We start from the raw sequence: 15,203 nt of genomic DNA, 5'->3' as shown, positions 1-15,203 counted from the left end.
TAATATTTATTTATATATAAAAATAGTATTAAAATAAATTAGTATTATTAATATAATATTTATTATATATATATAATATTAATACTATATAATAGTATTATAATATTATTAGTGCTATATTATTAATGCTATTATATATATTAATATAATAATAATTTAATAATACTATTAATATTTAATTTAAATTATTATATAATAATTAATTTATTAATACTATTATATAGTATTATTAAAATAATATTTATTTTATATAATATTATTAATACTATATAATAGTATTATAATATTATTAGTGCTATATTATTAATGCTATTATATATATTAATATAATTATAATTTAATAATACTATTAATATTTAATTTAAATTATTTTATAATAATTAATTTATTAATACTATTATATAGTATTATAATATTATTAGTATTATTAAAATATTATTATTTAATTAAAAAAAAAACTAAAATAAATTAATATAAATTAATAATTACTATTAACTTTATTTGATAATTAGATAAGAATACTTATAAATAGTATTCGTCATTTAATTGATTTAATTATGATATTACAAATATTTATCCATTTACAATAATAATTGAATTTTATGAAAAATTGTCTTACGTTTTATCTATTTTCAAGATAAACGTTTAAATCATAGTTATATAAATATACGTTTATATTTATTTTAAAACACGTTTATACATTTGACCAACAACAACCTGTTCAATAATATTTACGAACGTGAATATTTCATTGAACAATATTATTACATTATTATACCAATCGTTAAAATGTTCTCGTGTAAATGCATAACACGTTTGAAATATATAAACCAATGGAGAATACGTGTAGAAGATTATCGGAATATGTTAGTGAGTCAAAGGAATTGGTTCGATATAATACACCAATGGGTAAGAAGAAAATGATATGTAAAGATTAGAAAATGTTGGATGTGCGTGGACCGGATCTTACCGGACACGGATGGATAAACTATTGGGATTAAATCTTGGCTTGTTTTTCTTGTTTTTTTTTTTTTTGATTTTATTAGTGGCATCTGTTGAGTACCAATATAGTAGTAGTAATAGTAGTAGTATAGAAAATACATATACACATATGTGTATGAAATGTGCAACGCGTTTGCTTGCTTGCTTGCTTACTTTTCTCAGGACCCCCGTTCAGTTCTATTCAGTTGAGTTGAGTTGAGTTCAGTTCAGTTGAATTGAGTTGAGTTGAGTTCAGTTGAACTGAGTTGAGTTGAGTTGAGTTGAGTTGAGTTGAGTTGATTTGAGTTGATTTGAGTTGAGTTGAGTTGAGTTGAGTTGAGTTGAGTTGAGTTGAGTTGAGTTCCGTTCTGTTCTGTTCTTTTCTGTTCGCGTGCACACACGTCCACCGTGAATTACAACGTCTGCCTGTAAACCGACGCGCGAGCCTCTTCTTTCCTTTGAGATGAAGATACGAAACTCAGCTCAAGGAGTTTCAGGATAATGGGACTCTGCCCCTGGCATACCACGTCGACTCCTCCTTCTTTCTTCTTCTTCTCTTCTTCTTCTTCTTCTTCTTCTTCTTCTCCCTCTTTTCCTTCTTCTTCTTCTTCTTATTTTTATACTTATTCTTCCTTTTATTATTATTTTTTTGTACTACTATGTAGTGACAACGAATTTGTTACTTCCTATAATTGTGCCCATAATTATGAAAGTCGGGTCTAATGTAAGTTCAAATTTAAAAAGATATAACAAATTTATTATTTATTATTTTATTTATTATATATTTATTTTATTAATTATTTAGGCATAATTTATTATATTTACTTTATTTATATTTATTATATTTAATTATCAAATTTAATTTAATTATTTCAACATATTATAATTTATTATATTTATTTTATTTATTTTATTCATTTATCATATTTAATTTAATTATTTCAATATAATTTATATATAATTTATTTTCTATTTATTTTAGTTATTTTATTTATTTATTATATTTATTTTTTTAATTTTATATATCTTAATTATTTATCAAATTTAATTTAATTATTTCAATATAATTTATATATAATTTATTATATTTACTTTATTTATATTTATTATATTTAATTTAATTATTTCAGCATATTATAATTTATTATATTTATTTTATTTATTTTATTTATTATATTTAATTTATTTTGAAAATATTAAACCCTTTAACCATACAAATAAAATGTAATTAGATGCGTCCAAAAAATACAATTTAATTTAACCCCCCATTGAACGAACAATCATGTGTGTAAGCTTAAAAACATAATATTGTATTTCTAAAATTTTGCACACACATTCGTATATAAAATTTAATCAGATAGAATGAATAGTAATTAAACAAATAAAATAATGAAATAATTTAATAACATATACAATTTTATCCATCATTCTAAAACGTTAAAATTAAAACATCAAAATTAAAACATTAAAATGAATGATCTTTTCTCAGACTTCATTGTACATCTCAAATGGGGTTTAATAAAAATAAAAAAATTAAAAAATATTGCACGAACTTTTGATTCAATCTAATAATTTAAAGAAAAATAATATATATATATATAATAGCGTGATGAAACGTTTATGCTTTTCAAAACGATTTGCTTCTATAATTCTTCGTTATTGTTATTCTTATTCTTATACATGTTCTTGTTCTTGTTCTTATTGGTCTGGTTTGTATAGTCGTGTAAAGGTTTATATTAAAGTTTGTGAGGTTAGGTTTTCAAACGATGCCATTATTTCTGCATTCGAGTGGCACGCGGATGTGTACCATTGTACAGAGAAATAAAACAGGATGGATGGTACCTGAGATTACACGATAGGAAGTATCATGAACGGCTATGGTGTTTGTATATATATATATATATGGTTGTTTTATGAGGGAAGTAAAAAAAGGGAGAGAAAGAGAAAGAGAGAGTTTACTTCGTAACTTCGAACGACTTATTTGATACATCCAATACGTTTCAATATCTTTTCAATATAATATTATACTCTAGAAAATTATATATATATATAAAACTACTATATAAAATACTATTAAACTACTATACACTACTATACACTAATACACTACTATATAAAATACTATTACTATATAATTACTATTACTATATATTAATAGTAACTATAGTTAAATACTAATAGTATTAGTACTTATTATAAGTACTTAATATTAAATATAGTTAATACTACTATAGTTACTATTACTATATATATATATATGTACTACTATATATAATACTTTTACTATATAATACTAGGGGTGCCCCTCCACGCGTTGTTGTGGCTCACAATCAGTCCGATACACATGTCTTTAAGTCAACGAATTACCTTATACCGCTATCTGTTAGAATCTTATCGAACTAACAGAGATAATCATGACTCTTTGTTAATAAACAAATAATTCGCGATTAATAAAATAATATTGCGATTATAAATTAAGATATAAACTATCCTATCTTTCAAGTTGGATGAAACTGCACACAGTGTGTAAAATTTTATTCAAATCGGTTCAGTAGTTTAAGAGTCCATTGCAGACAAACAACGTGACACGTAATTTATATATATATTAAGACTATTATTATATAATACTACTATATTATATTATAATTCCATTATATTATAATAATTCATTAAAATAAATTAAATTATTGAATAACGTGATACCAAAATGTAGATGAATTTATTTTTGTATTTTGTATTTTGTATTTTTTTTAGAGCAAGAGGGAAATGGGTAAAGAAATTGTTTTGTTTTTATCATTACTGTAATAATTATAGTAATAATCATAATAATAGAAGAGAAAAATGTTAAAGAATGATCGAGAGAACCTACGCAATTCTACTATTCTTTAATTAACCGAAGTATTATATTATGTATATCCTTGTGTTGCTAGTAAGATGGCAAAGTTGGCAGTTGGCAATTACTCGTACTAACATTTCTACAATCATAGATGATAATACTTATTACGTATATACATACTTACATACGTAAGGAATAAAAAAAATATATATATATAAATATATGAATATAACGGTACGTGTGTATTGCATGGAAATTATTTTTATCGTCTTTATATTAACTTAGGTATGTTTAGTTTTGAAGATGAGTAATAAAGATAATAATCAAATTTTCAAATCTTTTCATATAAGATAGATCGTATTATTTAAATTTACTTTTTATTTATTTATTTATTTATTTATTTATATTATTTGTTAGTAGTTGCACTTGATTTTTTTTTTTTTTTCAAATGATACATCGACGATACAATTTGCATTTTCAAAGTGGCAATGAACGATTCGACGATTGTCCAGATAAAGTTATCTATCGGTAGCTCAAAAGGAAGATCCCGATCTTATGAAAGATTATTCGACTAATTTATAGATGAATCACGACGACTATAACCTCGGGGAAATTGCAATTATTTTCAAAGTCCATCTTCGAGAGTAGTCCTTCGTGTTGTTTTTTTTATTTTTATTTTTTATTTTTATTTTTTATTTTCATATACGATGGTATAATAATTATCTATACCATTTCCGATGCCACGTATAGATAAGATAAACTGGTGGTAACTTGAAATCTGTTTTTACTTCGGCTACTCTTCGTCAGCTGTTTAAAATGCTTTCAGGCTAGCCCAAAAGGGTTGCAACAGGATTACAGTGACAAAATGTTATGGTTCATGTTCACCTTCAAGGGATTAGGATTTTTATCATGATACTTCCTTCATTTACAAAGTTACTTTTTTTTGTTGTTTAATATTTTGTCATATTTTTAGTTCAATGAGAAAAATAAAAGATTAAGAAAAATATACAATATTTCAATAATTAACATAACAAAATTAGCATTTGGTAATATGCTAGTTATATCACTAACTATTACTATACTATAAATATCATTAACAATTCAGTGATATTTAATTTGACAAAATAATAAATTACTTAATTTAATTAAATATTTTTCTTGAATATACAATATTTTATAAATTACTTTTATTTATCATAATCTCAAATTGTTAAAAAATTACTAAGTTATTGTGTTTTATAGTTGTATTTATTATTTTATTATTTGATAAATAACATAATAATAGATAAATTCATTTAATTATACATTTCTTTTGAATATAGAATATTTTATAAATTACTTGTATTTATCATAACTTCAAATTGTCAAAGTTATTAAGATATTGTGTTTTATAGTTGTATTTATTATTTTATTATTTGATAAATAACATAATAATAGATAAATTAATTTAATTATACATTTCTTTTGAATATAGAATATTTTATAAATTACTTTTATTTATCATAACTTCAAATTGTCAAAGTTACTAAGATATTGTGTTTTATAGTTGCATTTATTATTTTATTATTTGATAAATAACATAATAATAGATAAATTAATTTAATTAAACATTTTTTTAAAATATAGAATATTTTATAAATTACTTTTATTTATCATAACTTCAAATTGTCAAAGTTATTAAGATATTGTATTTTATAGTTGTATTTATTATTTTATTATTTGATAAATAACATAATAATAGATAAATTAATTTAATTAAACATTTTTTTTAAATATAGAATATTTTATAAATTACTTTTATTTATCATAATCTCAAATTGTTAAAAAATTACTGAAATATTGTGTTGCATAGTTAATTTAACATTGTTGCAAGAATACAGTTAATTCAAATATTTCAATTTTAATTTTAACTTTATTTATTTTTCTTTCATTCGATCAAATAATATTTATTTAAAAAATCCAATAACAAAAAAAAATAATAAAAATATATACACACATATATTTAATGTGTTATTAGGTTATAATGATTATGAGTTTAGATAATATCTTAAATTAAAGTCAGTAACTAATAATCGTACATGCAAATGTTTCGTTCCCGGAGCTCGTGTGAAATTAATTGCTCGTGACGCGCCCTTCGTTGTTCCTTGCTTCGTCCTCGAGTCTTTTTATCCCCTTTTTTTTATTCCTTTTTTATTTCTCTTCTCATTTTATCTTATATACTCCCCTCTTTCTTTCTCTCTTGTTCCTTCCACATCCTCTCACTGTATCGACCCATAGAAGTTAGGATACACGAGTAGTATTATATCTAGTGGGGGTGGGGGTGGTGGTATAGGGTAATGGAATGAGGTGGAGGGGGTGGACTTTAAGGTTGCACGATGTTCCCGACAAAATGCTTCTTCTTGCTTAGGTTAAAAATTTGGTCGTTTTTTTATTTTATTTTATGAGCCTTGATTCAACTAAATCACCGTGGTTATCTTTTAAAAGGATCCTGCTTGATATTTTGTTTTGTTTTGTCTTCTTCTTCTTCTTCTTCTTCTTCTTATTCTTGGTTGTTTTCTTGTAAAATTTGTTAATTGTCAAATAAATTTGTCGAAAGAGAAAAAAGAAAATATAATATGAAGAAAACAACCTTATTGGTTGGATCACGATGAGTTTAATTAGCTACGAAATGAATTTGAATTTCAATAGGTGTACCGCTACGTATTCAGTAGCACGATGTTGGAATATTAATTAAGTTTCTTCACGATTAATTCTACCCCCACTCTTACTACCATTCCCCCACCCTTTACTCCTACTCCTAGAAAGAAAGATAGTTAAACGGTAATAGTTATTTCTGTGTGTGTGTGTGTGTGTATGTGTGTTTTTTTTTCTCTCTTCCTTTTCCCTTCCTTTTCCCAGGATTTTACAGGTTGATTTATTATACTACTTTATTTTTATGTGTATTTTTTTTTTTTTTTAATATACATTCGAACAACGTAATACAGTAAGTATTACGTACGTGTAACAGTTATTTTCCGAAGCTTATTTTTCGAAAAGATCGAAGTCGGTGAGTATTGCAATTTTGAAGAAAAAAAATTGGAAAAAAGTAGTTGTTAGTTGTTACGAAAGACTTTGACAGGTTTTATGGAGAAAGTTTATGTCTATTCTATAGTGAAAGTTATAAATTAAATGAATAATAGTTTTTTTTTTACTTATATTTCTCACATCGATTGAAATTGTCTCACGTAGTACCATGTTCAATTTAATGAAAAAAAAAAAAAAAATCACAAAAGAAACTTAATACAAAATAAAAATATAAATTAATAAAAATACAGTTTAAATAGTTGGATATTTTCAATCAATATAAATCGAATGAAATTTTGCAAATTGTTTTTAGTCTAATATAACCTAACCTATAAATTAAAATGTTCCTTGTCACGTTTTCAAATTTAATCAATTTATGGAATAATATGTATATATTTATAATGTGTGTGTCTATGCATATATTAAAAATGTTAATCGAATTTACGGATTGAAATAAATAAATCATTTAATGAAGATTATTCCATAGAAAATAATCCAATAGAATTGGCCATTAGCGCCAATGTTTCGAATAGAAACGTATGTGTGCGTGGGCGTGTTTTATCTCGTTGAAATATTCGTACGTATACACAACCAACCCACACACTTTTTAAACGATATGTTTTATTATTTTTCTTTTTTATTGTTTTGCAAATATATTTATTGTTTTGTTTTATAAGTAAATAAACAATAAAAAAAACAAAAAAAAGGAAAGAAAGAAAGAAAGAAGGAAAATAATAGGAAAAGAACAATGAGATTCATTATTTAAAACTTGATACATAATTAATATATTAGATTATGGTGTTTATGATAAAATCAAAAAAGGAATAGGTGAGTGGGTGGTGGTTAGGGGGATGGGTGAGATCATTAATCTTTCATCGTTGAACTCTGTCAACGTTAAGAAATGAGAGATCCCTTTTTATTATGATTTCAGTTTATGTCTCTGAGGTTTAACACGAGTAGCTAATTAGAAAGTTATGTTAATGATAAGAGTTAGTTGATTTGCAGGTTAGTTAATCTAACGCATTTGCAATTGCCTTCTGGCAATATTAATAGGATTTACATTATTGGCACACACCCTCGACACAAGTCTTGTTAGTTGTCCCTTAGTAAAGTATGGTGGGTACTCTACCTTGGTTTAACCGATTCGAATCGGTGACGTTGTAATTGCATCAACGAATTTCAATTTCAATTTCAATTTCAATTACAATTACAATTTCAATTGGATTATTATTATTCGAATAATAATATTATCTCGTTATATTAATGATATAATAAGTAAAATAATAATTTGAATATAAATATTAACAATATGACATTATTTAAATATTATATATTGTACATATGTGTGAATTTTAATGTGAAATTATTTGATGATTATTGTTGTAAATATTCTTGATCAGTATAAAGAACCTTTATCTTCAGGTAATAAAAAGTAAATGGTAATATTTCCTCGTGATGTTTTTACGGTTTCTTGATGTCGTATCAGAAAGGTTGCAGCTAATCCATACATCAAAGTAGGTATACCTTGAAATTGAAGAAGTTGACAACCAATGAGTTAAGATAAGAGAAATGGGTTTGTTAGAAACTTGGAAAGGTTTTAAACTATAAAGATAGTTCATTTGAATGATATTTTTCCTTTTAAATTGGTACACAGATATATATATATATATATTTATTTATTTATTTATTTATTATTTTTTGTGTATATTATTTTATATTATATTTATTTATATATTATATTGATTATATATATTTTATATTTATTTATATTATTTTTTATTATTTTTTATTATTTTATATATAATATTAATATATGTTATTTATAATTTTATTTTTAATTTTTATTTCTTTTAGATACCAAGAAGGATATTTTATATTTATTTATTATTTTATATTATATTATAATTATATTATTTATAATTTTATTTATAATTTTTTTTTTTTTAAATACCAAGAATGATATTTTATATTTATTTATTATTTAATATTATATTATAATTATGTTATATATAATTTTATTTATAATTTTTTTTTTTTAAATACCAAGAAGGATATTTTATATTTATATATTTATTATTTTATATTATTTTATATTATAATTATATTATTTATATTTTTATTTTTTTTTTTTTTAAATACCAAGAAGGATATTTTATATTTAGTTATTATTATATATTATATTTTTATTATATTATCTATAATTTTATTTTTAATTTATTTTATTTATATATATATATATATATATATATATATATATATATATATATATATATATTTTATTTTTTATTTATTTATATATATTTCTTTTTATATTTATATATATATCAAGAAGGATATAGGGTGTAGACATATTTAATTAATTAATATTTGATATAAAAATTGTAACTTACCAAGGTTAAGTATCTTGATCACCTTGAAAAATTTATCGTCAATACTTAGGTCCTCTATTGGTCGTTTTGTACAATGATATTTGATATATGGAAAACAACCAGTTCTCAATACATGATAATTACTATTACCCAGAAACCAATTGAAGTGTGACATTCCTCTTTGATCGTTCACAACATCAGCGTATTTGACAAAATACGAAGTCCATGGTGGTTCATTAGTTTGTAATAAATAATTTGTTAATACCTAAGAATGAAATATCATTAAAATAATTAATTTAATTTTCTCATCATTATCATGGAAGAAAAAAAAAGATAAATTAGTTTAATGGGTTTAAATAATAATACACTCATTTTTGTTTCGTTAAATGAAACTATTTTTTTTTTTTTCTTTTTGATTCGCCCATCTTGGCAATATTATTTTACCATGTGTTGTTGGCACGTGTGGTGTTCGATCGAGCATAACGAAACATAGGAGGAATAAAAGGATCATTATGGGTGAAAAGAGATAGAGTATCCTTCTCAAAATTATTTTAGCTATGAAATTTCATAAGGGGGTTGGGTATACGTAAACTAAATATCTTCCTACCCTTTTCGGTAATCTATGCTTCCACGTTTCGTTTTAATAAAATATTTAATATCAAAAAAAATATATATATTAAATAAATATCTAAATAATTGTATTATGATTCGTAAAAATATTTGAATAAATTGATCAATATTTCAAAAATTATATTTATTAATATTAAATATTAAAAATAATTATACTTATTATATTTAATATTAATTTATTATATATTTTTTTATTAAAATTTAATTTATTAATATTATATTTATTATTATATAATATAATATTATATATTATATTTATTATTATTATTGTATATTATATGTAATTAAAATTTATATTATTATATTTTTATATTTATAATAATTATATTTAGTAATTATATTTATCAGCTCGGTACCTAGCTCCTCCGAAGGCCCTGAAAACAGAGCCTTCGTGTGCCTCATGCCAGGGCCTTGCACCCAGAGAAAATTTAAAATTATTATTATTATTATTGTATATTATATATGATTAAAATTTATATTATTATATTTTTATATTTATAATAATTATATTTAGTAATTATATTTAGTAATAATATTTATAATAATTATATATAATAATTATATTTACAATTTACATTTCATTATATTTAATTTTATTAAATAAAATTTATTATATTTAAATTTTATTTAATTTTATTAAAAATGATTATAATAAATTATATTTATTGTAATTAAATTTTAATTTAATTACAATAAGTTATATTTATTAATAATTGAATATAAAAAAAAAAAATAGGATAAAAAATGCAAATTCTTTTACCTCAGAAGCAAGAGGTTTGTCCCTTAAAAAAAATGCTCCCCTTTTCGTAAAACCATTTTTTTCAATCCTTGAAAGAAGAAACGTATTTAAGACGTTTCTCGGTATTTTGGTTATCATCCTTTTTTTAGAACCTTTTAAGGAATCAAGTTATTTCAAAGATATATTCATCCTTCCAGAGTGTATTTCTTCTTTCTGTTTAGGTTTCTTCCCTTCTCGTGTCTCGTTTAGGTTTTATCTTTTAACGACTGAAAATTTCGAAAACAGCAAGCTCGTATTTCCATAGGGGAAGTGGTGGTGGTGGTGGTTGTGGGGTTTAGTATAGTATAGTAATGGTATTTCCAAGCTTCTCTTCACTTATTTTTCACCATGACCGAGATAAGAGATACATGCACCTGCAATCTGGTTCAGTAACTTCAAGGGTTACGTTTACTATGCATTAAAGGCGTTACTTCTCTTAGATTTAACTTCGTATGTGTTTGTGTTTATCTTTTTGTTTTTTTTTTTTTATTTAACAATAAAATTCACGAAGAATTTTTTCCAACTAGTTTTTCTTTTTCACATTCCTTTTTTCCTCTTACCATTCGTATATATATAGTCAGCCTTTCGAAAATAAACGTGACAAAAGAGAGAGGTAGAATGGTCACCGTTCCGTAGAAATGTCAAGGTTAACGAGAACTCTCTTTTATGATTATCGAAAGTTGAATTTAATCGAAGGATAAAAAAACAGTTGTTGACACAGCCATGGTCTCTGATCTGGTCTTATCATCAAACTCGATTATAATAAATAATATATGTTTTTTTTTGTATTATAAATTAATATACAAAATTATAATTCAATAATTTATAATCTAAGTGTGTGTTCATAGGAATCAATGTTGATCAAATTATAACACACTAATATTTTGCTATTATAGAATTGCAATGCAAATATTTGCTATTTCACAATTGCAATTCAAATATTTGCTATTACACAATTGTAATGCAAATATTTGCTATTATACAATTGCAATGCAAATATTTGCTATTTCACAATTGCAATACAAATATTTGCTATTTCACAATTGCAATGTAACTATTTGCTATTATACAAATTTATTTTGTGAATTAATTTAAAACAAAACAATATAATTGTTCTCTTTATAATCTAATAATTTAAAATCTAAGAGATTACAGAAATCCAATGTTGATCAAATTATAACACACAAATATTTGCTATTATACAATTGCAATGCAAATATTTGCTATTATACAATTGCAATGCAAATATTTGCTATTTCACAATTGCAATACAAATATTTGCTATTTCACAATTGCAATGTAACTATTTGCTATTATACAAATTTATTTTGTGAATTAATTTAAAACAAAACAATATAATTGTTCTCTTTATAATCTAATAATTTAAAATCTAAGAGATTACAGAAATCCAATGTTGATCAAATTATAACACACGAATATTTGCTATTATACAATTGCAATTCAAATATTTGCTATTATACAATTGCAATGCAAATATTTGCTATTATACAATTGTAATGTAAATATTTGTTATTATAAAATTGCAATGCAAATATTTGCTATTATACAATTATAATGCAATTATTTGCTATTATACAATTGCAATGCAAATATTTGTTATTTCACAATTGCAATGTAACTATTTGCTATTATACAAATTTATTTTGTGAATTAATTTAAAACAAAACAATATAATTGCTCTCTTTATAATCTAATAATTTAAAATCTAAGAGATTACAGAAATCCAATGTTGATCAAATTATAACACACAAATATTTGCTATTATACAATTGCAATGCAAATATTTACTATTATACAATTGCAATGCAAATATTTGCTATTATACAATTGCAATACAAATATTTGCTATTATACAAATTTATTTTGTGAATTAATTTAAAACAAAACAAAATAATTGTTCTCTTTATAATCTAATAATTTAAAATCTAAGAGATTACAGGAATCCAATGTTGATCAAATTATAACACACAAATATTTGACTATTATACAATTGCAATGTAAATATTTGTTATTATAAAAATTTATTTTGTGAACTAAAATGTGAAACAAAACCAACAAAATTCTTCCCTCGTACTAGTTGATTCTATTTAAAAAGCCCGCGTATTTTCTTACGATAGTTGAACTTCGTATGTGTTCGTAAATATTCTGATGCGCGTGCTCGACCTTAGGTTAAAGTTAGCAAGTGCATCGATATTAGAGTCAGACACGCGCAGACGACCCTAATGGAATGGTGTATACAATGACTGATTGATGCGAACGACGTTAAATGAATATGATAAGTTTGTTTAAATGAATACCTTGCTTTTAAATGGTCACAATTGTTATTTTATTCTTCTTAGTTATCACCAAAGTTTAATATACACGTGATTTTGTTTGGCTTATCGTAAAAGATTGTAGAAACTTGTAGAAACGTAATGAGACTGTGAACACGTGATTGACTGTGAACACGTGATGATTGTAAGAAACGTTGCTATAGGCAGACGTTCGAACGGTTGTTACGATTGGTACGCTGCTAGCACGGGCGGGCTTTTTCAAAATTATTTTTTATGATAAATATTTTGTCGAATATATTAAATAATTATTTATTATTATGGCAACATTAATATCATAATAATTTTGTGAATTATATTATAGTATTCGGTCTACCAGAAAATTCTGTCCATTTAAACAAACATTAGTTCAATTTTTCGTCACTAGGGATAAGGCCCCATTTCTTAAAATGGAATATACAAATTGCCACCATGTTGCAATGCAAGAGTTCAAAAGTAATGAAATTAATTAATTGTTCAAATTAGGAAAAATTTATTATTTTATTTTATTTTCAAAATGGACAGAATTTTCCGCTAGACCTAATAATTATATTCTAATAATATTTAATAGAATGAAATAACGTTTGACAAATATTATTGATTGTTTGTTTTTCTTTTTGTTTCAGGTAAGTTCACGAGATTGCATAGAACAAATTAAAAAAAAAAGGGAGACCATTTAATATCTCATTTACGAACTTAACCACACACGTACGTAAAGATTACTTGATTTTCTTCATCAACGTGAAAATAGCTTATAAATAATCGTTGGTGTGGATAGGTAGCGTAATCGCGGTAGCCGTGTATATGCGCTCATTCACTTTCTTGCTCTCTGGCCTGTTGCTGCTGCTGCTGCTGCTGCTCTTACAAGTGTTGAAAAAAGAACAAAAATTCTCTCATCGTTCTATCTTCTTTATCGATTCCCCCCCAACTCATAAACAGGTAAAAAGAAGAAACATCTAACGTCAAATTGGATTACATTGATGCGCTAATCCGAAGTGGAGAGTACAGGAAATGCAGCTTATCTCTCAGCAGGTATGCACGTGAGTGCATCGTAAGGATAGATATAACACGATGATAGAACAAAAATGAACAAAAAAAAAAACAAACAAACTAACCAACAAACCGATTCATGATTTATACGCACGCCATTTTGTTCAGTTAAATCGAGTGGTGGGGGCGTGCAGTTAGGTGGGGAGTAGAGGAGAGGGGATAGAAACATTTTTCAATTTCGTAAAATGGGACCTTTGAATTTTCTTTTCTTTTTGGTTTTTTTCTTGGGGGGGGGGGAAGGAATTAAGGAAGGGGTTTTGTTTTTTTTTCACCGTAAAAGTAGAAAGATTCATTAACCAATGGGGTTTAAAAGAATACAATAATATTTATAGACACTAAACACTAAACGTAGTTCGTGTTACAAGAGATGGAATGTATTTTAGCAAAACGCATGGTGTGTGTGTATTATTTATTTATTATGATGCAAGTCTACGATTTACGTGAGATAAATGATGTAACGGCCATATTTAAACGCCTCGTCGTAGTCTTTCGTACCTGTTCCTTCATTATGCACCATGCAGATTGCGGTACATACATACATATATACATTTATATACATATATATACATGTTTCTAACTAGGTACACAATATCTTTTATATAGAAATATATTGTATTTACTATTTACACGTATATCTACCAACACTGATAAAAGAAGAAACGTATGGGAACATAATCACTAGGAATTTCAAATCAAATGCCTGGACCGAACGTTTAACGGGATTTTCGAGGATCCTCTCTCATTCGAGGAGGCGTTACGAACTTCTACTCCAAGTAAATTTATCGATTATTATTTAAACTTGTTTTGTTTTGTTTTTATTATTTTTTGTTTTCTTAGATTAAACCTTTTGTTACGTCGATCAAAGAAACAAATTGTTTTTTATAATAATAATGGGTTGTATCTATCTCTGATTTCTATTTTTTATTTGTTTGTTTGTGTCTTTCTTCATTTTATTTATTTTTTTAGATAAACGTTGTTAAAGAAAAAAGTGAAAATAAGACTTTTGTATAAATCTCGTTTATCTTTTATTTTAAGATTTATTATTAGAGATAGCGTTAGTTTTAGTTACATTGAAAGTAAAACCAAATAATAATAATATTAATAATAATAATAATAAATATGATACTGTCTAGCATGTTTTTGTAAAGGAGAAAGGTATCAGTCCG

At 24.3% G+C, this 15,203-nt stretch overlaps 2 protein-coding genes across 5 annotated transcripts in view; one reads left to right on the top strand and one right to left on the bottom strand.

Moving 5' to 3' along the window:
* The window catches only part of Cad99C (cadherin 99C), a 115,357-nt gene that overhangs the window by 17,791 nt on the left and 82,363 nt on the right, over positions 1-15,203 (top strand). The gene's annotated exons all lie outside the window — the stretch shown is intronic.
* On the bottom strand, positions 6,334-13,512 carry LOC107070917 (uncharacterized protein C15orf61 homolog). 3 transcript variants are annotated; one of them, XM_089179499.1, is made up of 4 exons: positions 12,976-13,512; positions 10,640-11,050; positions 9,271-9,514; positions 6,334-8,404 (listed from the first exon to the last, which is right to left on the bottom strand). In XM_089179499.1, the coding sequence occupies exons 2-4, from the start codon at positions 10,754-10,756 to the stop codon at positions 8,277-8,279; spliced, it is 489 nt and encodes a 162-aa protein (XP_089035625.1). In that variant the 5' UTR covers positions 10,757-11,050; positions 12,976-13,512; the 3' UTR covers positions 6,334-8,276. The 3 variants fall into 3 exon arrangements, with proteins under 3 accessions (XP_089035625.1, XP_089035624.1, XP_015184960.2); XM_089179498.1 differs by having other exon boundaries at positions 10,640-11,038; XM_015329474.2 differs by having other exon boundaries at positions 10,640-10,884; positions 12,976-13,511.

The sequence above is a fragment of the Polistes dominula genome, unplaced genomic scaffold, assembly GCF_049000335.1.
Source record: "Polistes dominula isolate Pdom_NZ unplaced genomic scaffold, Pdom_raw_medaka contig_27, whole genome shotgun sequence".
Lineage (NCBI taxonomy): Eukaryota > Metazoa > Arthropoda > Insecta > Hymenoptera > Vespidae > Polistes > Polistes dominula.
The sequence above is the reverse complement of the archived record's forward strand: the minus strand, read 5'-3'. Positions and strand labels throughout refer to the sequence as shown.